The 26774-nt window shown below is 44.4% G+C and overlaps 1 protein-coding gene across 9 annotated transcripts in view; it reads left to right on the top strand.

Annotated features, from left to right (window-relative positions):
• The window catches only part of COL15A1 (collagen type XV alpha 1 chain), a 275000-nt gene extending 257531 nt beyond the window's left edge, over positions 1-17469 (top strand). For 6 of the 9 annotated variants that reach the window (XM_043540351.1, XM_037889859.2, XM_043540354.1 and 3 more), the window contains 8 exons: positions 2159-2303; positions 7404-7468; positions 10011-10139; positions 10313-10372; positions 11865-11924; positions 12951-13136; positions 15249-15364; positions 15751-17469. In XM_043540351.1, the coding sequence (XP_043396286.1) occupies positions 2159-2303; positions 7404-7468; positions 10011-10139; positions 10313-10372; positions 11865-11924; positions 12951-13136; positions 15249-15364; positions 15751-15967 (978 nt within the window). In that variant the 3' untranslated portion in view covers positions 15968-17469. Of the gene's footprint in view, positions 1-2158; positions 2304-4619; positions 4703-7403; positions 7469-10010; positions 10140-10312; positions 10373-11864; positions 11925-12950; positions 13137-15248; positions 15365-15750 lie in introns of those variants that run through there. The other 3 variants (XM_043540352.1, XM_037889857.2, XM_043540355.1) reach the window with 2 other exon arrangements.
• Positions 17470-26774: the final 9305 nt, after the last annotated feature.

Here is a 26774-nt window from a genome sequence, read left to right as displayed (position 1 = left end):
TTTTCAAAGTTTTTTTGTTGAAGGATAGTCACTTTGAGATCAGAAATTGAGTGACCAGAGAGGTTGGGGGGGAGGGAGGGGAGAAAACCTGAATTTGTGCTGGAAATGGCCCACCTTGTTTATCATACACATTGTAAGGAGAGTGATCACTTTAGATAAGCTATTACCAGTAGGAGAGTGGGGTGGGGGGAGAGAAAACCTTTTGTAGTGATAAACACCCATGTTTTCATGGTCTGTGTGTATAAAAACATCTTCTGTATTTTCCACAGTATGCATCCGATGAAGTGAGCTGTAGCTCATGAAAGCTTATGCTCAAATAAATTGGTTAGTCTCTAAGGTGCCACAAGTACTCCTTTTCTTTTTGCAAATACAGACTAACACGGCTGTTACTCTGAAACCTTTCATTACACTGTATGAATTTACAATGACTCTTTTGGGCACAGTGACCAATAAAGGGTAAGAAAATAAAAATATGTAGTAATCTGCCAGTGGCAGCATTTCCAGCAGAAGTCCTTCAGCTTTGGAGCTGGTCAGAGAGAGCCTTCGTTACACACTGCAAGATCTACTTGTTTGTTCGTTGAAAGATGGCTGGGGGAGTGTTTTGTTTGGAAGCTGTCGTTCTAGGTTGTAAAATCACACTATACCATGTGTGATTTTATATTTCTGTACATATGCCTAAATGTGTATAGCTATGTGTATTTTAGAAGTTTAAAAATAAAGACAAATGAAATTAGTATGACTTGCACATAGGATTAATTCACAATGTTAAATATACACATTTTAATATCATGTGTGGTAATTAAGTTGCCAAGAAAAACAGATTTAACATTTTGCTCTGTTGCCTGAATTAGCTACATCAGTAAGTAGATTCATAATACCAATAACACAAATTAAGATACCTATGATGTTACTGGCTATATCCTCATAAAGGTCAAAATAATCAGTACAGAAATTATATAGTGTCCATATTGAAAAATGTTGACCATCTAGTTAACTAACATTTGCTAACATAACTAACATCCAGTGCTCCAAAAACATTAATGAAAAATCCCATGTGTATCAGTCTGAACAGTTCCTATAAAATTCAGCTGCTTTGTAATCTGTCTAGTTTTTTATCCAGTGTTAATCACCATAAAAATCAGCTTTAGAAGCAGTTTTGCTAATCCCTGGGAAATCAGCTAATCCCCAGGTGGATGGCACCTGTTAATTGGCTAATGTATGAGGTTTGCTAGGTTCCATTTGTGATGACTGTGCCAGAAAAGAAGGAAGGTCTGTGGCAACTGGGAAGTAGTGCAAGGATAGGACCCTTGCCTGCAGTGAGTCCTGAATTATCCCACTTGACTCTACTGGGAACTGCCCCCTCTGCACCAGTCTGTTGTCTGGCAGAGAAATGCTTTGCCTGAAGAACAGCAGAGACTGGGTGACACATCAACTGCAGCAGACAATGACCAGTCATTTTAGACACATGGCCCCGACCTGTTCCAGATATGCAGGCTGGCCTGAAGGGTGTGATCGGAGGGGCTGAAGATACATGGGGATCATGAAGCTCCCTGCCAAATTGCAGGGTTCCCTATTCTGGCAGTCATAAATTGGGAGGCTAGGTAGATAGGGTCTGTTTTTTTTTAAAAAAGGGAGAGGGCAAGGTGAGGAATGGGGTAGAAGGCTGGGATATTGTTGCAATGCGGGAGGCACTCAGGATGAGTCATGTATCCTTGGGGCTAAAACCTTCTCACAGGCATCATGAGACCATCTTGACACCATTTTAAGTATATCAAACATGGAGTGACCTTAGTTGTGCAGAGGAGGTTCAGGTGCATGGTGAATAGTGTACAGCATTAGGGGGGAAATCAGACACTTGGAGCAGATCCAAACACCTGGGTCAAGATTTTCAGAAAGCGTTGCAAAAAATTAGGCTCTAAATCCATAGTTTAGGCACCTAAATAGTAAGATTTCCATTTTCTGTTGTCTTCAGTGAGAACTTCTGAGTGCTCGGCATTTCTGAAAATCAGAACTACCGACTAAATTACACCCAAATATGAGTTTGGGAGGCTAACTTCAGGATCTCGCTATTGAGATCAGGGTTCTTAAGTCATTGCTCACTCAGGCTGCTGCATGTGTATCATTTTTGTGTTTAAACAATAGTCTCCTGCCTTGACAGGGGCCAAAGGGGGATTCGATTGTTGGGCCAAGAGGCCCCCCTGGGTTACCTGGCCTACCTGGATCTCCAGGGTATGGAATAGTTGGACCTCCCGGCCCACCAGGCCCTCCTGGACCCCCAGGACCCCCAGCGATATATGGCTCAGGTGAGGGAGCTCTGAACCTGCTTTTTCCTCTGTGTGTGTGTGTGTGTGTGTGTGTGTGTGTGTGTGTGTGTGTGCGCGCACGTGCATGTGCGTGCCTGCATCCCATCTTAGCTAGCCACAGTCTCCCACAGCCTACCCTGTCCCCATCCCACCCATCTGCCTACCCTGTCCCTGTAACCCCATCTGCTGTTCAACAGAATTATCAGACACAGATAAACACAACTTGTTGGGGAAGAGTCAACACAGTTTTTGTAAAGAAAAGCCCTGCCTCCCTAATCTGTTAAAATTATCTGCAGGAGTCAACAAGCATGTAGATAAGGATGATCCCCTTGGTATTGTGTACTTGGATTTTCAGAAAGCCTTTGACAAGGTCCTGCACCACAGGCTCTTAAGAAAATTAAGTAGCCATGAGATAAGAGGGAAGGTCCTCTCGTGGATCATTAACTGGTTGAGAGATAAGAAACAAAGGGTGGAAATAAATGGTCAGTTGTCACAATGGAGAGAGGTGAATGGTGGGGTCACTAAGGAGCTGTACAGGGTGGTACAGAGGGATCTCTCAAACCTGGGTGACTGGGCAGCAAAATGGCAGAGGAATGTCAACATTTAAAGTGCAAAGTAATGCGCACTGGGAAAAAATAATCCCAACTGTACCTATACAATGATGGGTTCTAAAGCAGCTGTTACCACCCAAGAAAGAGATCTTGGAGTCACCCTGGATCGTTCTCTGTGCATAGCAGCGGTCAAAAAGACTATCTGCATTTTAGGAACTATAAGGAAAGGGATAAAAAATAAGACAAAAAAATCATAATGTCACTATATAAATCCATGGTATGCCCATACCTTGAATATTGTGTACAGTTCTGGTCACCGCATCTCAAAAAGGATATGCTGGAACTGGAAAAGGTTCAGAGAAAGGCAAAGGGTAATCATGGGGATGGAACAACTTCAGTCTGAGGAGGGACTAAAAAATGAGGGCTGTTCAGTTTAGGAAAGAGACAACGAAAGGGCGGTATGATGGAAGTCTATAAAATCATGCATGGTATGGAAACGTCAATAGCAAAGTGTTATTTATCTTTTCACACGTACAAAAACTAGGGGTCACCAACTGAAATTCATAGCCAGCAGATTTAATACAAACAAGGGGAAGTACTTTTTCACGCAATGCACAACTAATGTGGAACTCCTTGCCATGGGATGTTGTGATGGCCAAGGTATAACTGGGTTAAAAAAAGAACTGGTTAGGTTCATGCAGGGTAGGTCCATCAATGGCTATTATCCAAGATGGTCAGGGATACAGCCCCATGCTCAGGGCCACCCTAAACCTCTGGTTACCAAAAAATGGGAGTGGAAGACATGAGTGGATTACTCCATAATTGCTCCGTTCTGTGCACTCCCCCTGAAGCTCTGGTACAGGCCACTGTCAGAGACAGGATGTTGGGTCATGGTCTGACCCAGCATGGAAGCTCTTACATTCTTCTGCATTTGAGACAGGCTGCTTCCTTCTCCTCCACTCTGCCTGAGCTCCAGCAGGGGGAGGGTGACATGGAGAGCACAGCAGAGAGGGTCACTCTGCTCTCCATTCCACTGCCTGGTTCCATAGCAGCTCCCAGCAGCCAGGCTTACATACGTTTTCTGGGGGAACTTCAGGGAAATTCTGCTCAGTCCAGGGCAGGAGCATAGTCAGCTAGTTCGGTACTGGCAGGGCATGCTCAGTGGAAATGGAATATTTGGAGAATTTTTTGTCAAACATCTACTGGAAACTTTCATAGGCTTTGTAATATGGCAAATTTTCACAGAGCCAGAAAAGGTACATCTCTGATACCAGGATGATGCCTTCTGCCAAATTTAAAGTTCCAGCTCATAAGCATGGAGGCACTACAGCTTCTGAGCAAATCAGTTGTAAGAATTTTTTAACATAGGCAAAACCCAAACATTTTCAGTGTTCACACCTTTGTTGAATTTGAGTGTACTAGATTAGCACAGGGACAAAATGTGGCCCATATATTCACACATGAGGGAGGAGTTTTGTAAACCACTTAAGACTGCAGCTCTGTAACTCCAAACTTGCGGAAGTACTTCCTTAGGGGTTTTATTGCCTGAATGTTGAGAATGCATTGCTGTAACCAAGTGTGATGGTTCGGGGCTGGTTGAACTTTTGACCCCTCTAAAGTGTCTTTGAATGTACAGAGGACAGTCTGCTCGCTTATATCTATTCTGGGGTGGTATCCTGCCAGACTGGGTCCTGTACTGTGTTCACTGACTAGGACTCCTCAGCAGGCCTGACTGGGCTTGAGTCATGCCATTCTTCTCTTTCAGAGCTGTAACTAGTGTGTGAATATGAGCCAAACCAGCCTTTTAAACCACCAAGCATTGTTTAGTCTCAACAGATGGAACACAGCATAACAAGAGCAAAGGGTTAGTAACACAACAACCAGCCTCCAAACATATCTTTCTTACCCAAAGCTTATGTAGGCCTAACTTATCCAGACAACCCAGCATCTGGGGGCTGGGATTCACCCCTTTTCCTCTCGTCTCTCACCCCTTCTTCAGAGGCAGACCTTTTACTGAACCTGGTCACGCCAATTTATGCAGCCCAGCAGGGAATCAGGGATAGACTTCCAAGCAGTTGGCTCTCTGAATTGCAATACAGCTGTCTGTAGATGGGTGGCTATCAGAAGTGTTTGTCTGCTTTCCTGTCTGAATTAACCCTTAGTAAGATAGCAAATACTATATCAAACACCCCGAGATAAACAATATTCATAAAATATTACAGGCAGCTACCATGTCCTCCACATCATGCACTTCTCAAAATTGCTTAAGACCCAGTCAAACTAAACAAAACGTTCCAGACAATTGTTCGGTGTGTTCCGTCCCTAGACTGTCCTGCCACTGACCTCAGTCTCCCTCCTACGCATCCTCTTCTTTGCTTTATTAAGCAAACTGATGTATGTCCATTTAGTAAATCTGAATGGAGCCCAGCCATGAGTTTGTCTCCTTTCAGTTAGGCTCCTGGTTAGCTGTGTCAAATTCCCCACATACTGTAGTGTGGGAGACAGAAAAGTCTGAACTACTGAATGCTGGCTTTGAATCAAGCCTCCGTCCCCTGCCACAGGCACATAACAGCTGGTCTAAAAAGATACCCACAAGTGCACCAGAATGATGACTCTGTAGTTTGTAAAGATGGTTCCAAGGTTTCATGAGATTTAATGAAAAACGTATTTTGGAAATGTTAATGGCACTAAACTGCAACAGGGGATGCTTTGTTCTTCCATTAATACGCCATCATCACATGCCACCATACACTAATAAAACAAGCCCTGGAGCATGTTAATGCGCTGGTGATATGGCTTTCTGAATCTTAGGTGGTTTTTTTAAACTACCTTTTAAAAATGTTTTTATGATGTTACATTTAGCACAAACTAGTTCAGACTGGATGGATACAAGAATATAGTAGAAACAAGACATTAATGACTTTAATACATATTTGTAATTTTTAACTTTTTTTTCTTGATTAACTTATACCCCTCTTCCTTCACTGTGGGCCTGATCCCTGTCCCACTGAAGTCAGCAGAAGCAGGATTGGGCCCTTTCCTCTGTGCCTTTTCTTTTGTTCTTCCTCCAGTGTAATAGCAGAGACACTCAGTAAACCTTCCTGGGGGCTGTGGATGAACAAACAGGAGTGGGACATTGTATTAAGTGCAGCCACCTACCCTCACCAGATCTTCTCAAAGAGACAATCGTCAGAGAAAATTATTGCATGACGTTTCTCCTTCAGCTTGTAAACACCATGTGCCGACATTGTGCACGTTACATACGTTTGCAGAGTTGCCAGCATTTGGAAAAAAAATGCAAGCTACAGATTTCCAAATAAGCTGGGGCAGGGTATCTGGGAGCTGCTGCTGGTCTTTGTATGCATTCTGGGAAGTGCTGAGAACATAAGTGAAATTGTCACCAGAGTGCCTGGGAGTGCCAGGCTTCCAGACACTCAGATTAATCTGGAAAACTGTCCCTTGACTATAAAAGTTACTCCTTCCCACCTCATTCCATCCCTCCGCATAATTGTGCTCCCCACTACACCACTTATCCTCCCCACATCACCCCTATCATGCTCTCCCTTGGTCCCCCTCAACCTTTCTTTGTCCTTCCTCTCTCACTTGTTTTATCCTTTCCAAGGAGGCTCCTACCTCTGACTATAGGATCTTTTTAATACTGTGGTTTGTGACCATCCTAGATCATGGATTCTCCAGTTCAGACACCTTCATCTCAGCTTCAGTGGATGGAGCTGCCTTGAGCTCCCACTGGGAACCACTGACACACAGCCCGCAGGGATTATTTGTAGCCTTCCAAACCTCTGAGCAACTTCAAACAACCACTAATATATGATTAACCTGCCAGAGAAATATTTCCTCCTTTCTCTCCTACATGTGGAATTGTCACTCCAAAATACACTGGCCCAAGGCTCAGGGTAACAAATCTCAGTTCTGGAGTAGTGACAAGTTTAAGACTTCTCACAACCCAACAATATTAGAAATGAAGGTTCATATCATTGTAAAAGAGATTCCCAGCTCTCCCATAGGTGGTACCAGTTTCTTCTAAACATTAAAAGTAATGAGATAGGTGACCTTGAAGTTGTGAACCTTTTTTGTAAAGAAAAGTTATTTTAGGTTATTTTTAGGGGATTTTATGGTCCCTTGCAGATTGTACAGAGGATAACTGAGTCCTTGAGTCTGCAAACACAAACCTGCTTAGCTTCAAGCATGGAAGTAGTCTCACTGATTTAAATATTAGTTGCATGCTTAAAGTTAAACACGTGCAGAAGAGCTTGCAGGAACACACAATCAGAGAAAGGATGACTTAGATGACTATCCACCCAGATGAAAGGATGCAAGAAAAATAGTCCCGAAATCATTGCAAATAGATTTTCTGTAGCTTGTGAGAACACACTCACTCAGGACGTCGGTGCATGTGAGTACTATAGTTGTCACAAACTCATGCCAATAAAACCTTTATCCTACACAACATTATCAAGTATTTCCTCTCACCTTCTCAAGCTCTTTCTCTCAAAAAAGAGACATGAAGTATATTTTTGTTTTATTTTAGCAGCTGCAGTTCCAGGGCCACCAGGTCCTCCCGGGGAGCCAGGGTTACCAGGAACCAGGAACCTGGTAAGAGAAGAAAACTTAAGTTTGCCATTTTCAGAGCATGAGTCAATTCCCAGAATGTCAATGGAAACACTCCATTAAAAGGCCACTACTGCATCACTTCCCTTCTCTATATAATAAGTTTTCAGAAAAAGCTCAGTTTGGTGGCTTATTAGTAGCATCTTATGCAAATAATTCAAAAGGATGAATAGGATTCTAAATAAGTGGAGGTGCTGCATGTTGGAGATACAAATCTGTACCTCTGAAGGAGTATGCAAAATGACAACATGTTATGTGATTAGAATAAACAATACTGAGTCCAGTCTTTCTTCCAAGGAAACTAGGTACCCAAGTAGAATAAAACCCAGTAATTCCGGTCAATATTTTCAACAGACTTTGCTTCTAAGACAAAAGCTTCAAGTATTGTCCCTGTAGGTGCTCCACTTTAGGTGTGCATGTGTCCCCTGTGCCTCTGATCAGAGACTTCTGATAATGCTCAGTCACGTCCCAGCTGTCCTCATGCCCTGAACCGAGGGTATATAGGACAGCAATAGACAAACCACCCACCGTTCCTTCTCAATGGCCTCAGCCTGAGATGGAGCATCTTGCGGTGCTTAATTCTTTGCTAGTCTGCCTTGAGAGCAAGATTTTCCTCTAGTTTAGTAATTAGTTAGGTATCTAGCATCCTTTGTTTTATTTTGGTTAGTTTTGTGCGGATTTCTTTTGGAGAGACCTTTCATCTTTCCCACCTCACCTCCCTGAGACATTACTCCTTTCTTCAAAAGAAGTTATTTTTCATCCTTGGGTTATGTGTGGATGTCCAAGTTTTAAGCACTGCCTAACTTGCCAGAAGTCTGTCCCCGTTAGTGACAGCCACTCTAGCTACCTCCACTGTTTAAAGGACATTCCTAGGATTTGCTCAGGTTCAACACTAGATCTACAAGGAGTGTCCCACCAATCTCTGCAGCCCACTCAGGAGAAGTCTGTGGGGGACAGCTGTAAGACTTCTCAAAAGAGGAGCTCTGGATCCCTCAGAGAAGTCAGTGCTAGGAAGCCCACCTCTGAGACCTGCCACTTTGGAGACCTCGCATCCTAAAAAGTGTAATATTGAGGTACCTTGATCTCCCAGTACCATAGGTTCTATGAAAGTAGCAGGTATCTACTCACAGTACCCCTCAGTGTTCAGTATCTAAGCCAGACTCATACCATCCAAGCAGGATTGCACCTCTGGAGACTCTAAGCATTCTGCATCAACTAGACCAGTACCAACTTCAGTGTTGATAACTCCTGCAGTGCCAGTAGTTCCCCAAACTGCACAGCACCAGACAGTACCCTTGAAATTGAGGTCATTCTTAGTGCCACCTGCCTCCAGCTTTGAAGCCCATTAGGTAACTGCACAGCTTCCTCTGGTACTGCAGAAGTTCAGATTCTCTAAGGGCTTGGTCATTTCAGACACACTAGAGACACCTCTACTGATGGGTGCTGAAAGACGCTTGGTACCTTGCTGGTACCACACCATTCCCTGGCACAGACACATGCTCCGGTACCCTCTTGAATGGACAGACTCCCAGTCTCAATTCCACCAGCTTCCCCCATCTGGACGACAATGAGGGCAGCTCCTCTGACTCCCAGATTTCGGTTCAAGGTTCACTCAATTACCTGCCCAAAGCTGCCTCTCTCAACACCCTTTATAATGGAATCCTCAAGGCACAGATGTACACGGGATGCCCCAGGCTCCCCCTGGTATGAGTATTCATGGGTGCCCCATCCCTCCCCATATGGACCTCCCCACTGGTCATTCTGGGTTGTATGGGCTGCATATAGGGAACAATTCTCCAGAGCTTCTAGCTAAACTCACAGGAAGTGTCAGGGGCAACACCCTCCTACTCATTCAGCTTTTCCATGTCAGTCGCCTCCCCAGGAGGAATCTTTTGAGTATCCAGAGAGAAGGGCTGTTGAGGAAGCTTTGCTTTAGACTAATAGCTCTTCTCCTCACCTGATGAGGCAGTGATGCCTCCTGTCCCTCCTCCTCCATACACAGACGATTTAAAACAATTTCTGGATCTCATGAGAAGAATTGCAGGTTCTCCCCAGATCCCACTGGAGGAGGTTCAGGAGACTCAACACAGATTGATTGACATCCTTCATACTGCCGCCCCTGGTAGAATAGCCCTGCCTATAAACAAGGCTCTGTTTGAACTGCAAATTTGGCAGACTCCTGCTACCATAATCCCCTCCCTGCAAGAGAGCAGATAAGAAGTACTATGTTCCTGCTAAGGGGTCAGAGTTCCTATTTTCACACCCAAGCCCAAACTCCTTCATCGTTGATGAAGTCAATGAATGTAACAGGCAACTACCAATCCAGATCCACCTTTCATGATAAGGGCCAAAAGAAGTGGATGCCACATAAACAAAATTGGGTGAAATGAGCTAATACAGGCTTTATAAATATTTACTGTCCAGAAAGTCTATTTTCATTTCTATGACTACTTCTGCTAATTTCCAGTTCAAAGAAAGACTTAATTTTATCTGCAATTTCTGATTCTGTTTCATTGTTATTTGACAGGTTACAACATTCAGAAATATTGACAGCATGTTGCAAAAGGTTCATTTAGTGGCAGAAGGTACATTAATCTACCTGAGTGAAAGTAGCGAGGTGTTTATCCGTGTTCGAGGAGGATGGAGAAGATTGCAGGTATTGCTGCATCATGTAGCCTGCTTTTCAGCTCTTCTCCTTCAATTGTTTTGTTGTAAATATTCTTTAAGGGGAGAGTGTGGGTACTAAGATTATCCTTTGGCACAGTTTAAAAAAATATAATTCATTCATGTATATGTTTTTGTTTGTCTCTTCATTTTGTGTTCTTCCAGCTTGGGGAATTAATTCCCATCCCAGCTGACAGCCTTCCACCTCCGGCAATTTCAGGCTATGTAAGTGCAAAACTGTTCGTGGCTTGTGAAAAATTGCATCGAAATATTATAAATGGGGAAAATGTTTTGCAGATAGGCTCCCTCTCAACAGGATTTTTCTCTACTGTGGGTGGCCTGTCAGCTCTGTGCATTTGTCACATCACTACGTTCAGCTCCCTAATTTGTTCTTACTAGCCATTGGCCAGCATATTTCTGTTATTTCATGAGGCTCTCCACACTGCAGAGATAAAACAACCTCTTCAAAGCAGTGTACAAAAAGTCAGTGCTCTGTTTTATAGTACTGAAATAAGTCCTATTGAGTCCAGGGTTTCTTCCAAAGAAACAGAGTACATAAGTAGACTAAGGTCCTGAACCTTGGGACCATATCATCATCAGTGGCTTGGCTACTGAGAGTAAGGGTATGGAAATCTTGTATTTACACCCCACATGTAACTTATACCACCAGTTACATCGTCACTGGTGAATGTGGGCCAAGGTATTTGCCTAGGCCTATTCTAAAACCTGCCTTATTTATTTATACAGCACTCCATTGTGCTGGGCATCTTACAAACATTCGGGAAGATGTGATCCTTGGCCCAAAGAATCCACAATGTAAAATAGACAAAAATAAAGGGGAGGAGGAGGGAGATACAATGTGCAAGGAGAGTGATTAGGCTGGTGATAGACTCACCTCTTATCTTTCATGTTAGCTGATTGTGTAATTATAAGCTAAGCATGGAATGAGAGAGCATGCCAGGAGAGGAAGGAAAGGAGAATGGAGAAGGACTGTGAGGAAGAGCGGTGGGAGGAAGTCGAAGCCAATAGCCAATCAGCAAATGGGGAAAAATGTCCCAAGCTCAGATTGTAAAAGACAGTCTGCAGACTTTCCAGGTCATGTTAAATTTTTCGGTAAAAGTGGTCCTCAGCTGGAGCTCTCTCTGCCCCACCACTGCTACTCCCACGGCTCCTGGGGAAGACCTGCTGTTCCTGGGGCTGGCTAGACCTACCTCTCTGCTTCCCACAACCATGTGTTTGGGGGATGGGAGGGCTGCTGAGGCCTAGTGAGGTCTACCTCCTCTAGTGTGCTGGATTTTCTGTCTTCTCTCACTCTGTTTTTCATTTTTAATCCATCCCAACCATATTATCTTCATACTCAGCACTGTCTGTTGCTGTGCGTACATTCAAGTGCCTTCTGGCATTGATGCAGTCTTAGGCAGATCAGTGTTAGTATTGTAGACCCACATTCAGGAAAGCATCCCTATTCAAGACAGCATGTAAGTACATGCTTGAGTGACTTTCTAAATCAGGACCTTCGCGTGTCTGGATTTAAAGTTTGGGGATGTTATACTCAGAGTTATATAACTTCATATTCTATGTGGGTTAATTCTTATTTCACTACAAAAGAATTCTGCAGTATTCCCAACAAGAAGCTGGAGTAAGAAAGTTGTTTTTTTTCCCATGATTTGAGCATTGTATTTTAACTCTGATTTATTTCTGTATGTTGAACTACTAGGGATTTCAGTCTCTTCCAGCACTAAGACCAGTTTCAACTATTAATCATGGAAAACCAACAGTAAGTAGAAGAATTACATTAGAGGCACTATTACAGCTGCATACCTGAGATTTGGGCTTAAAGCCGGGATTAAACCTTTGTTTGAATTTTTAAATGTACCCGCTCTGAATTTATAGCAATTACTCTGAGAATTTTCAATTACGTCTTTTAGTTAGTTTAGAAGCTATGAAAAATTTTAAATATCTTCTTTAAAAATTATTTTTGTTATTCTAACCTTTCTTCGTGTCCTCTAGCAAATACATTCCTGATTTCTGAGCTATGAATATGGACTCACTTCTATACTGTAACAAAATCTAGGGCACAGGCTATGTTTAAAGTTCATTAATGTTGATTTTTATTAACATTAATATGTTTAACATATTTTAGTCATAGCCATTCCTATTTTTGCCATGAGGACTATTGGTGGATGTTAGTTGTTAAATGGGTGTTTCAGAATCTAAACTTTCCTCTATAAAAATTGTTTAAATATTTAGATAAAGTCAAGATAACAGAATTACTGCATCTGAAAGAATAACATGTGATCAGAGTTCAGGTTCTTATACTGTGATTAAAAAATGCTTTTCTTTGTGGTTGATTACAGTGAATTTTTGTGTCCATTGCTTGGCTTTGTCCTTAACTGTATTTATTTCCTTGTAAGTGTTTGGGTTTTATAAACAATGTGACAGTAACTGTGTTTAGCAAATCTTAACTGTTGTTTAAAAATGAAGTTTTTAGGTTTTGAAATGATTTTATGGTTGTCTAACTATTTTTGAAGATCACATATTGCTAGTCTGCGCTGGCCTGTGGCTCATCAAGCTGAACATGACTTCTTTAAGAAGTGTGATGTAATGGTAGCAAATATACCTTCATCGCAAAATGTTAATCTAAATAGTCTTCTTTGTAATGTACTAACTATTATGCTCAGCTATTTGTCTTTCTGCTTTTCTCAAGGGCACATTTTCCTTATCAGGGAGGAGGCGGATTAATTACTTAATAGATGCTATAACTTAAACCTGAAATCAGTGTGGGTTTTTCCTTATTTTCCAGCTGCATTTGGTGGCTTTGAACTTGCCATTTTCTGGTGCCATGCGAGCTGATTATCAATGCTTTCAACAAGCCCGAGCAGCTGGTTTAATGTCAACATACAGAGCTTTCCTGTCATCCCATTTGCAAGATCTGTCTACAGTTGTGAGAAAATCAGACAGATACAATCTACCAATAGTTAATCTTAAGGTAAAAATAAATGCTTTATTTGCTGTATAAAGGTGGTCTCCAGCAATCCAAAAATCTTGGAAGCCAACTGAGGTAACAGACTTTTTCTTGCTTGCTTCTTGGCTCTGAGCTGTTTGGTCAAAGTGTCTTATAAAGAAAAAGCCTCGTTTTTCCCATCTGTATCCTTATGATAAGCGTAGCTATGCAATGTCTCACACTTAGGCTATAAGCAGCTGCATCTTCAGAGTTTCTTGTTCAACACTATAAGGCTAACGGTAGAAACAAAGCAATGAGAATGTTTGGCTTACAGTGAACTGATACCAAGGCAATGGTATAGTATGTAACTTGTTAGATGTTTCTCTTTCAATAATCCTGTTTTGGAAACAGCCTTAGAATTCTTACCCCCAAGGCGAGTCTGTTTCTCAAGGCCATATGCTAGCCTATGCTTTCTAGTCTGCCTGCAGAGCTTAATAGACTAAGGTGACCACATGTCCCATCTTTAATGATAGTGGGCCATATTCACCTCTTTAGCAATAGTTAAATTGGATTTACACCATGGTAACTGAGCAGAATCTCCCTTTTTCTAGAATCTGAGTCATCTTGTGGCATCTTACACATACACATGCACACCAAAGCACAGCTCTGAAATACTGTCTGGCTCCCAGCACTAGCTAACAGCCCAATTGACTTGCAAGAGTGATACCTGACCTCCCAGCTCTCGGAAGGTTGGAGGGTCCCATTCCGAAACCCCATGCGATTCAGAACTCTGGGAGGAGACGTCTCCAAAATACAAATGGATCCTGTTGTGATTGGGATGAGAAATGAATACTCAAAGGCAGTTCAAAAATACCATCAGCTTGTATTACAGTTAACCAGTTGTAATGGCCCTAGCACAATCTTGGTTTTACCAGAATCTGCATTAACCATTAAAAATTGTTTTCAGCTTTCTCTTCAGGAGGAAGTCAGATTTTATTAGGAATGTGAGAATTTTCAAATAACCTTTTGGACCATCACAGGGATGAGGGAAATGAATCCCCCCCTCTGACTTTGCCTGCTACAGTTGCAGCTCTTTAACTCCACTTGTCTAGTTTAGTCATTGCAGCTATAAGAAAAATGATTGTCCTGCAGACACAGACACAGGTGCACTCAGCATGAGATCAGGGCAGGAGGGTAGCAAAAAGAGTAGAGCAGAGAGGGGAGGTATGCAGGAACTAACGTGTACAAGGCCTTTCAAACAAGAAGCTTTACATTTGGTGAAGGAGAGAGAAGAGTCGAAAGTTACTCTGAGATTGTGAGCTAAGGAGGACGGGAGAGGTGTCGATGATAAAGGAAAAGTGTTGGAATGTGAGTCAGGCAGAGACAATTGTGAAAGGAAAGAGAGAGGCCTGGGACAGAGAGGTAGAGCTGAGAGCTAGCAGTATAAGGGTGGTAGTTTGAAATGAGGTCTCCTAGGAATAAAGTGTAGAGATTGGCATGAAGGATCATGCTGATGGAATCGTGAGTAAGGCTATGATTTAGTCACGGCAGTCACGGATTCTGTGACTTTACCAGACCTCCATGACATCTAGGGCTTCAGGACGAGGAGGAGGGACACTGTGCCAAATCCCTGCAACTGGTGCTGGCTGGAACCAGGACCATGCAGCCCCAGCCCCCTGCTTCCTCTGGGGGACCACAGCCAGGGTCAGGAGCTGCAGCTGGGACCATGCACCCCATAGCTGTGTCCTCCGGGGCTTGGTGGGGCTGCAGACGGGGCCGTGTGCCCTAGCCTGTGGGGGCTGCACATCCCTGTCCCGCAGCTGGGAGAGCTCTGGAGCAGGGGCTGTGTGCCCCCTGCGACTGTGCCCCCTGCGGCAGCCACTGAAGTCTGGGCTCAGCCTGTCAGTCCCCCCTCTGGGACTCCATTCCTTCCCTCTACCTAGCCCTGCCCCTGGTTATTTGTAGTAAAGTCACGGACAAGTCACAGGCTCAGTGAATTTTTGTTTACTGCCCATGACCTGTTCGTAACCATGAAAAACTTAGCCTTAATCATGTGTATTTTGAGAAGTAGAAGAGATTTTGGATTTATAGACTACCTCTAGCATTTCATAATATGATAAAAACCTTGGTAAAAGATGGTGTTTAAAATTTCAACAGGGAGAAATACTCTTCAACAACTGGGAGTCTGTGTTTACTGGCAGCGGGGGACAGTTCAACATCCAGATTCCAATATACTCCTTTGATGGAAGAAATGTCATGACAGACCCATCTTGGTGAGTTCACACTGTATTTTCTGTATTACATGAAATGTAGTTTTATTAGCTGGTAAGCATCAAAATTCCCTGGGCTGCTAGAAATGTGACAAAGGTTAACTGCCCCCTTCTCCTCTCATCCTTTCCATTCCTTCTCCTCTATTCTCCTCTTCTCCCATTCCCACTCTCCTCTTGAGAGAAAAAGAGGGAATGGAATACCTCTGGTGTCCCAATTTCCTCTCTTCCCATCCATATCTTTGGCCTCGCTTTGCTTTCTACACTCTGATTGCTTCAAGTGAATTTACAGCAGGGGTGCAGAGACACAGGCTGTTATAGATTTAGGCATAAGATTTAATGTACAGATAAAGGATTGTTTCAGGAAAATAACTTTAAACATTACTGTTTAGGCCACAAAAAATCATATGGCACGGGTCAACTGCAAACGGGATCCGGCTAGTTCGCAACTACTGTGAAGCTTGGCGGACAGCTGACATGGCAGTCATGGGACAAGCATCACCACTGACCTCTGGGAAACTGCTGGAGCAAAAGCCTTACAGTTGCAGCAATAAGTTTATTGTTCTGTGCATTGAAAACAGTTTCATAGCCGATATCCGAAGAAAATAATTCATCTGTTGCACGTAGAAAACATTTGAATTTTATTTCATAAAACATTGACACTGAAATTTAATTTTTAATGGTGTAAATATTCTATTTTTTTATTGCACATTTACAAATAAAACCAAAGAGAGCATACCTCAAGACAGAATATTCCAGCAGGGTGGAATTCAGGCCTGGTTTAGAGGGCTGGCAGACGGCCTTTGGTACCACTTAAACCCCATATAGGGGCTGCATGGGGAGTCAGCCGGCTGAGCAACCATGCAGACATGCCTGTTAATCCCTGGTGTGCTGTGGATCTGGTCTCCATGTTGGCCTATGTGGGGCTGGGGCTGGGGCTGAAGATGACTTTGGGGACGGGCCAAGTGTGATCTGAGAGCAAGACCAAGGGAAGGCCCACAAATCCATGTTTGTTCAGATCTGGTGGCTCTGGTACCACAATCAACCAACACAAAAGGGCTGCTACTGCTACTCCAGCCCATAGCAGCCCTCCACCCTGGCTGTAGATTGTAGGGGGTGAATTTCATCTCCCCTTAGTCCCTCTTTCCACCTGAATACTCAGATCAGGATTATTTTTAAAAAATGAGACCCTAAAGTTATGCTCCTAAATTCTGTAGTGCTGGGAGTTTTGGCGGAACTGGCTGCCCCATTTCAGTGGAAGCTAGCTATGAGCCTGACAGCCTGACTTCAGGCTCCCATTTTGTAAAATCTGGCATCGGGCTTTGTGGGAGGACTGAATTTCACTCACAGTGAAGGCAAACTCTGACCCATACTTTGGTGCTACTATTGTCAGGAAGCCCGAAGCAATGTTACCAGAAAACGTCCTGACAGTGCGAATTGGTTTTACCGCCACAGCTGAGCACAGCAAATGCAGACACAAGAACCATCTGAACTTTATTCATTCCACTGCATCGTAGAGGAAGCTGTTTCTTAGTGTAACAGGCACTGCTGAGTGACAGACACCTGTCATGTTTTCTTTCAAATAGGTTTTAGACAATGTTATCCCATTAAGTTATATGTAAAGTGACTGCCTTGGTCCCCCCCATGGTGAGACTGTCGCTTTTTCACTGCTATTGTGCTTGTTAATATGAACTAATCTGTACTTATAGAAATGATCAGTAAATATTAATGTCTCACACAAACAGTATTACCGTAACATTTGTAGGTTTTATCTGTATTTCCCTACAGTATATTTTAATTTAAGGTGTCTACTTATTGCCATCATCTAACAGACTATAACTGTAAAAGATGAACTTCCACATTATCATTTTGTAAGTATAAGCTAGAGGCTAGGTAGGAAATGGCTATTCTTTTTAGAAGATTTTGTGACTCATTTGCCATCAAATCAGTAATTTAATACTCCAGTAGCTACTTTCATTCCAGTGAAGATTTCCATCCATATGGCTTTTATTATTATAAATGCATTGGTTTTTATATGATGTAAAAATATGAAATCCAGTTTTATTTTTCCATTTTAAGTAATACAAAAGCATCTTTCCTGGGTTATCTGAGTCACCTGTTTGCTTTCTCGCTGTAAATGTCAATTTCATTGCTATAATGTACTAATGAGGCAACGCTGCTTTTTTATCACACTTAACTCTGTTTTGAACAACAATTCACTATGCTCATACAGGCTTCATGCCTGCAGAAGGCTGAGCATGCCTGTGAAGTGCTGGGCACCTTCAACCCCAAACTTGGGGCTGAGGCTCCTGCAAGGTGCTGAACCTCAAGTGCCCTGATCCTGCCAGGCAATCCAGGCTGGGTCCCACTGAGGTCCGTGAGACTTCACATGGGTGCAAGGATCTGCCTGCAGGGACTGTTTGCAGTACTGGGGCCTTAGCAATGTATTCAGCTAGCAGTCCCTCTCCTGCTGAAAAGTGAGATTGTGAGTGGCACCGACAGGATGCTAGAGCAATGCTAGTGATTTCACTCTATTAGCGGTTTCTCACCTTAATAAGAGATCCTTATATAAGGACATATTGTATTCTCTCCAGGTATTACTCTACTTTAATAATTAGAAAAACTTTACTGAGGCTACATCTGTACTTCCACTTATGTTGGCTTCTCTCTGTACTACCACTTATGTTGGCTTCTCCTGCTGACATAGGCCATGTCTACACTACAAAGTTAAGTCGACTTTATGTAAGTCGACATTGAGCCTCCAAATGTCAATCTTGCACGTCCACACTCCGCTCATTGTGTCGGCGGAGTGCATCCTCACTAGCAGGGCTTGCATCGAAGCATGGAGCACTGCACTGTGGGTAGCTATCCCATAGTGCACCTCGCTGAGTGGAATTTTGGGTTAGGCTTGCAGTGCCTTATAGGACCAAAACATTGGCGCGTGTGGTTATGGAAACATGGCATTAGTCTCCCATGATGCACTTACCTCCCTCCCTCCCTGAAATCAACGGCAAACAAACCAAGCCTTTTTCACGCCTTTTTTCATAAGCCTGGGTTACCCGCATAGGTGCCATAGCACAATAAGCATGGACCCCGCTCAGCTATACACTGTTGTTGTGAGCATTACAAACACCTCACACCTTATCCTGCAGTATTTACGCAGCCAGGAGCTGCCGTGCAGAACCATGTGATGCCACGCAAGCAGCCCTGCTGGAAGACATAGAGCAGAGCAATTTGCAGTTGCTGGTGATAGTCATGCATCACCTTGACACTGTTGAGTGCCATTTTTGGGCCTGGGAAACAAGCACTGAGTGGTGGGACCACATCATTATGCAGCTCTGGGAGGACGAGCAGTGGCTGTAGAACTTTCAGATGCATAAGGCCACGTTCCAGGAACTGTGTGCAGAGCTTTCCCCAGCCCTGAAGCACAGCAGTACTGAAATGAGAGCTGCTCTGACAGTGGAGAAGTGAGTGGCGATCGCTCTGTGGACACTTGCAATGTCAGACTGCTACCGGTCAGTGGGGCATCAATTTGGAGTGGGTAAATCTACCGTGGGATCTGTTGTGATCCAAGTTTGCAAGGCCATTAACAGACTTCTGCTAAGAAGGGTAGTGACTCTGGGCAACATTCAGGACATAGTGGATGGTTTTGCCGCAATGGGGTTCCCTAACTGCAGTGGAGCGATAGAACGCAAATCCCTATCTTGGCACCAGACCACCTTGCCAAAGAGTACATAACCAAAAGGGGTACTTCTCAATGGTATCGCAAGCACTGGTGGATCACAGGGGCCGTTTCACTGACATCAACATGGGATGGTTGGGAAAGATGCATGACACACACATCTTTAGGAACTCCGGTCCGTTCAGAAAGGGTCAAAGAGGGACTTTCTTTCCAGATTGCAAAATAATCATTGGTGATGTTGAAATGCTAATCCTGATCCTGGGAGACCCAGCCTTACCCTTGCTCTCATGGCTCATGAAGCCGCACACAGGCAGCTTGGTCAGCAGTGAGGACCAGTTCAACCATAGGCTGAGCAAGTACAGAATGGTGGTGGAATGTGCCTATGGATGTTTAAAAGGTCGCTGGTGCTGTTTGCTTACTAGGTTAGACCTCAGTGAAAGCAATATCCCCATTGTTATTACTGCCTGCTGTGTGCTCCATAATATCTGGGAAACAAAGGGAGAAAAGTTTCCTCTGGGGGGGGGGGGGTGTTAAGGCAGATCACCTGGCAGCCAGTTTTGAGAAGCCATACACCAGGGTAATAAGAAAAGCACATCGAGGGGCTCTGTGTCTTTGTGGGGCTTTGAAAACTAGTTTCAGCAATGAGTCAGAGTAATGTGACACAGTGTTGTTCCTTACCAAACTGTTCCCTCCAGTGCATTTTCTCCCCTGTAAGCGCCACCTCCACCAACCACCATGTGTTTAATGAATAAAGAGCCTTTTCTCCTCCATCCATTAAGTTTTGTTATGCACACAAACACACAGAGACAGTAAAGAAAAGTAAGATAACCTGGGGCAAAAGGGCTAATAACACTCTGGGGGGAGAAACAAAGAAAGCTTGCTTACAGATGTACTGCAATAACAATCAGAGGTATGGGAATGGGCGCCTTCTGGTCCTAGTACCCTCCCCTGGTGTTGAGTGCAAGGGATGTCGAGCTTCCCGCTTTCTCCCACCTCATAGGACATGTCGGGGAGGAGGATGTAGAACTGGGTGATGATGGCAGCAGGTTCAGCAAAGGCTGCAGAGGAACTCTAGAATCCAGCTCCCTTTCTTGAACCTCAGCCAGATGTCTCAACATGTCTGATTGCTCCTTCATAATCCACAGCATCTCTTCCTGCATGACACGCTCTTGTTCCCTGCATGATCTCCTGTCCATGTCCAGGTTCTTGGACAGTGTGATCCTCCATGCTCTGAGCTCCATCTTGTCACTCTCAGAGGCGCACATTAACTCACTGAACATGTCCTCCCAAGTCATCTTTTTCCACTTTCTAATTTGGGGATGTCAATGTCCTGGTGTGGAGGATGCACCGACAGACCAGGTTTCAGCTGCAAGGAATGCAAAGCACAAGGGTAACATTAACAGTGCATACATTGTTTCTGGTGCAGGGTTATTTTTTATTTTATTTTTTTATAAAAAACACCCCTCAATACACTTCACTGCAAGCCACAATGTAATCACAACCTGTGGCTACTACAAGAGTCGGTTTGCTGCTCCAGCCCTGGTGAGTAAGGCCACGAGGCATGGGCCAGAGGTCTTGTCCTGCTGCTTTTGTGAAGACATCCTTAGGATCACAGGTTGGAACTTGAGAAAAGCTCCCTTTCCCCTAGCAACCTGGATGGTGCTTGAGGACAGGCACCAGTGTAAAGCCCCCCAAATAGTTTGGTTTTTACAAAAGCAGCACTGGGTCGTGGAGGAAGGGAGACAAACAGGAAGCCGCCACCCCCACACCCCCATTTTTTCCAGTGCTCCTTGCAATACATGGTGATCACTTCCGACCACAACCACGGCATGTTTGGGAAAGCATGGTTGTTTGACCCAGATGTCACCAGATGGGGATTACTTGTTGGATTGGATTACAGATGGATTACTTGTTGAATTATTTGCAGTTTAAAGGCTAGCATTGAAAACTTCCCCCATTTCCCTCTAGGTGACCCTATGCAACATCACTCTCCTGAGGGTAACAGAGGCAGCAAGGGAGCAGATTCTGCAAGTGGTCTGGGTACAGACCTGGTCCTTATGCTGCAATGCTGTGTGCTGCAATGATGCCAGCAGAGTTAATACTGGAGTGGTGCAGGAAAGTGTCCTACCATGGTGGATGAAATAAGGCAGCCCTTCCCAGAAACCTTCTGCAAAGGATTGCAGAATACCTCCATGAAAGCTTCCTAGAGATCCCCATGGAGGATTCCCAGGCCACCCTCATGCAAATAAAAACAGTCTTTTTCAGAGAGCACCCTCTGCGTAGCTGGGTGGCCACTGATACCCACTACACCTACTTTTTTGTTCAGATTAAACATAAAAGGTAATAGCATGTCACCCCTACAGTTTGATTGGAACTGTGGACTCACTGAAGGTGCCTTCCCCAGCATCACGCTCCGCTGCCAACTGGGCCAGTGAAGGGATGGGCTCCCGGGTTAAAAACAGTCCTTGGCTGTCGGGGAGAATGGATCCTCTGCTTGCCTGCTTCCCATTCTCCTACTACTCCTCCTCCTCTTCCTCATCAACAATGACTTCCTTGTTGTTGCTCGAGGTCGCCTGGCCCTCCTAGGAAGTATCCATGGAGCGTTTTGCGGTAGTGGCGGGGTCATCACCGAGAATCACATGCAGCTCCTCGTTATCATAAAAGCAGCATGTTTGTGGGGCAGAACCAGAATGACAGTTTGCCTTCCTTGTCTTCCGGTATGCTTGCTGAAGCGCCTTTATTTTCACATGGCACTGCTGCATGTCCCTGGTGTAGCCCTTTTCCCCCATACCCCATGCTATCTTGGCATAAATGTCAGCATTTCTGCTGCTGGATCGGAGTTCTGCCTGCACGGACGCTTCTCCCCACACAACAATAAGATCGACCACCTCCTGTGTACTCCATGCTGGAGCGTATTTGCAGCCTTGAGTCTCCATGATCAACTGTAGTGGAGAGCTCTCCACGCTGATCAAACAGGAAATGAACATTCAAAAGTTCCCGGGGCTTTAACGGGACCAGCTGTTTCCTGTGTACGGTGGCTGATGTGCAGTGGAATTGAAAATGCTCTCCAGAGCGGTCACAGCGGAATTGGCCACTGTCAGAGGACAGGATACTGGGCTTGATGGACCTTTGGTCTGACCCAATAGGGCCGTTCTTATGTTCTTATGAACTGCCTTGTATTTTGGGTGCAAATGCACTTTAAAAAGAGACCCTGACAACTTGGAAGAAGTTCAAAGAAAAGCATCAGAGAAGTAAAAATAAGCTATTGGGTAACTGAGACATGATTGCCACAAGTTGCACTGGTTTAATTAAAGGTGTTACTTTAAACAAATTTAATCCACTGCAACTGTTATAAAATCAAATTTAAGATGATACATTGGTTTGGTTTGTCCTTATAAATGGAGAATTGAGCACATTCATTTTAGAAAAAAATGCTCATATGTGTCTCTTTATAAAGGGAGGTGACAAAATGGGGTGGCTCACAAAAGTCAAATGTGTCAGAAGCAGGGTCAATGACATCAGAAATGTAACCTTCATCTGGATTGAGTGACTGCACCAACAGTACCTTGTGGAGTCACAAAGGTATATTTTTAATCATCTGTTGAATGCGAGAGCAGGGTCCTTGTGTGGCAATGATTTGCAGCTCTTTAGTCCATTTGTGTCACCTACCTTCAAATAGCACAAAAGTTAAGGTGGTGGTGACTATTTTTAAGGGTTTATTTGACATTTTAACATGGTTTATTACAGACTTAACTGTCCAAAGAAAAGAATCGTGCGGGACAATAAAATAAAGAAAGGAGAAGAAAGATTATCTAAGCCACAGTTAAAGGGGAAAAAAGAAGATGCCTGGAAACAGATAGACATTTCATGGCCTGAACTCCCACTTTCAAAGCTATCAATATCTAAATTACTGCACATAGTAATTAATCTATTTAATCACTTTAGGCGTACATTGTTAAGTCACATTGGAACTTATATTTTTTTAACAGAGAAGGTAATCATCTTCGGGGGAGATACCCTTAAGGTGAATTATTATGACAGCAGATAATAAGGGTATCACATAAGGAAATATGAAAATCAGAGTGATTGGTTAAATCCTTTACTGCATTATCCACAGAAGTATTTTCTTTGGCCTCAAGATCACAGACAGAAGTTGTTTTCTGATTGAGGAGCCCTCTCACTTACTCAAAGCCTTGCCCCTCTAGATTGAAGGAGGGCTCTTCCCGGCTTACTGTACTACAAGCACATTTCCCGGAAAGCCACAGGGCTCTGAGACCCTCCAATCAGTGGTAGATCCCCTGACCTAAGAATCTAAGCCCTAGATGGTAAGGATCCTATGACTCAAACTCAAGAGTCACAGATTCATCAAGTGGGGAGACTCCCCATTAGAGTGGAACCAAGAGGCATTTCCTTCTTTTCAAGGGTTCTTTCCTTCAGGATGCTGCAAAATACTATGTGGTCTCTTGTTGTACTGTTGATCACTAGTAATGCACCACTGTACCACTACTTTTCCTGGATGCACCATACAGAGATGTGAGTGGTCTTGTCCCAACAGTGGCTCTCCTAACATTCCTCTTTCCACTTCCATACAGAATTGAGCTGTTCATTTCTAATACAGTTTACAAAACTTCCTGTAAGCTATCCCTAGCTCAGCGCCTTCAGAACCTTCCTGGGCCATGAGCACTCAGTGATTTCTGAACTAGAAACTACTTTCTAAGCATGAGGGATTTTTTTTTTTAATCAAGACCCTCAACATGGCTTTTTCGCTTCCTGCTTTTGTTTTCATACTGTGACAAGTTGATTTTGCTATGGCTCAACAAACCTGATTTGTGCCTGCCATTGGTCCCAGCCCAGCTAAGAGCCCAAATACTTTTAGGTTCCAGTCCTTCTTCCATACTTCTGATAGCTGCATATACAGCAGGAGACTTCAAAGTAGTTCCTACAGAAAAGTTAGACCAGCTTGCAAGGGCAAGACAAAGTTCAACAGAAGTCTTCTAATGTCCATTTGATTCTGCCTGAAAAAACTGCCAGGGTGTGCAGCTGTCCTGGTTTGTCAGGAACCTTCCTTTTTAGGATGTCACACTTAACACAGCCAAACGGCCGATATGCCAAGGGCAGCGAGGGGGTCACGTGAGTGTACCAAACAGTAAAGATCAAAAAAAAATTTAAACATCACTTAAGATATGTTTAAAACATGGAAAAGCAAATGCTATTGCAAACCATACACATGTGCAAAACATTGTCACTCACCTAGGGCATCAGCTAAAGCCCACTGAAGGCAAAAGACAAACTCCCATTCACTTCAATGGGCTTTGGAGTAGGCACCTAGGGAATTGTTTCATTAGGTCAGCCCTGTCTCCTCCAAGGTTCCTCCCTTTCCCAGTTACCCAACCAATAAGAAACTTTGGCCCAGATCCTCAAAACGTATTTAGATGCTTAACTCCCATTGACTTCAGTGTGAGTTAAGCACCTATAATACTGATCTGAACCTTTGTTACTACAGGTGGCAACTAAAACTCCCTCCTAAACATGACTAGCAGGCGGGCGAGGTAGTGTATTTTAATGGACCAACTTCTGTTGGTGAGAGAGACGAGCTTTTGAGCTACACTGGAGGAGAACTCTGTGTGAAGCTCGAAAGCTTGTCTCTTTTACCAACAGAAGTTGGTCCAATAAAAGATATTACCTCGCCCACCTTGTCTTTAATCTCCTGGGACCAATACGGCTACACCAATATTGCAAACTTCTAGCAGTGGCAGTTCACAGCTGCCACTAGGTTTGGAAGGATTTCATTGATTTTAATATTTCATTAATTTTGACCCAGGATATGAACTGATGTTTGTTTTGCAGGTGAGGGAGGAGGCCCCCCCCCATACACACACACACTCACACACCCTCTTTTAGACCTCATTCACAGTGCCCTTTACATCATGGGCATGGGTCACAGCTCACTCTCTCAGACCCACTGAAGTGCACAGGAAGGGGCTGCCCAGCAAAGCCAAGCCAAATAATTCAAAATCATGGAATTTCTCTTTTTTTTAAAAAACAAATTAGTAAATTTTCTACCAAAAATCTGTATATGATGCGACCATCACATTTTGCAGGATTAAGCACTCAAAAGTCACAAAATGCCAGCGTTAAGATTGCACATACAAGCTTAATACTGCCACCTTGTATGTATGCATTAAAATCCAGCCTTTTATTACATGATAGCATCCAAATTTTACCATAACTATAGGTGGTATGCATGCAACGAACCCACCTACAGGGAAAGACTCCTGGAGCTCTAGCAGCAAAAGCACAAGACCCTACCACGTGGGCTGAAATAATTACAGTTATATTGTAACTCAGAGTTACAAACACCCAGGGAATGGAGGTTGTTCGTAACTCTGAACAAAACAGTTTGGTGTTTCTTTCAAAAGTTTACAATTAAACATTGACATAATACAGCTTTGAAACTTTACTAAGCAGAAGAAAAATGCTGCTTTTAACCTCCTTAATTTAAATGAAACAAGCACAGAAACTATTTCCTTACCTTGTCAAATCTTGTTTTTAAACTTACCCTTTATATTTTTAGTAGTTTACGTTTAACACAGTACTGTATCTGTGAGATTTTCGTTTTGTTTTTGTCTCCGCAGCTGCCTGATTGCGTACTTCCGGTTCCAAATGAGGTGTGTGGTTGACTGGTCAGTTTGTAATTCTGGTGTTCGTACCTCTGAGGTTCTCCTGTACTTCCTGAGCTGCAGGATTAATCTATTTGGGCCAACCATTGAGAGTACATCTACACCATACATTACGGTGTGATAGTAGCACAGTTATGCCTACCCACACTCAGGGGCGACGAGTTATATGAGCCCGTGGTGCCCATGCTCCAGCAAATTCAGGACCCCGGGGGCCCTGTTCCACCAATGTTCGGGGCTGGGTCTCTCCCCCGACCCCGCCTCCTGCCCCTGCGTGTCTCCCCCAGGGCTTCCTGCCACCCCCGTGTGCCTCCCCCGAGCGTTCCTGCCTCACCTGCGCCCTGGGCCGTTGGCGGCTGCCCCCTGCAGCTCTGCGCTGCGCTCCCCCGCTGGCTGCTTCCAGCTAAGGAAGTGCCACTGGCAGCAGGCTGACTGCTGCGCCTGCTGAGGGAGGAGGCCCAGCAGCCTGGCAGCCCCCCCACCCCCGGCAGGTGACTCCGAGGGGGCTTATCCTGTCTGGATCTCCTGAGCAGCAGCCTAAGGGTGGGGAGTGTCATGCCGGTGGGGAAGGGGAGGAGGGGGGCCCTCCCCTGGAGCTCGCTGCTGCCGGCGGGGCGAGGGCTGGGGGGAGTCCTCCTCTCTGGCCCCAGCCCCAGGGAGCCTGCCTGCTGCACCCCAAAGTTTCAACTCCTCATCCCCGGCCCAGCCCCACCCCAGAGCCCACACCCCCAGCCAGAGCCCTCACCCCCCCCTGCACCCCAACCCTCTACCCCAGCCCTGAGCCCCCTCCTGCACCGTGAACCCCTCATCCCTGGCCCCACCCCACAGCCCTTACCCCCACACCCCAACCCTCTGCCCTAGCCCTGAGCCCCCTCTGGCACCCCAAATCCCTCATCCCCAGCCCCACCCCAGAGCCCGCACCCCCAGCCAGAGCCTTTACCCCCCTGCACCCTAACCCCTCTGCCCCAGCCCTGAACCCCCTCCTAGATCATGAACCCCGCATCCCTGGCCCCATTCTTTGTTTAGGAGTTGGAATTTCTTTCCTTTGTTCTTTATA

The sequence above is a fragment of the Chelonia mydas genome, chromosome 2 (genome assembly GCF_015237465.2).
Source record: "Chelonia mydas isolate rCheMyd1 chromosome 2, rCheMyd1.pri.v2, whole genome shotgun sequence".
Classification (NCBI taxonomy): domain Eukaryota; kingdom Metazoa; phylum Chordata; order Testudines; family Cheloniidae; genus Chelonia; species Chelonia mydas.
Note: the sequence above shows the minus strand (reverse complement) of the source record. Positions and strands in the feature narration are given on the sequence as shown.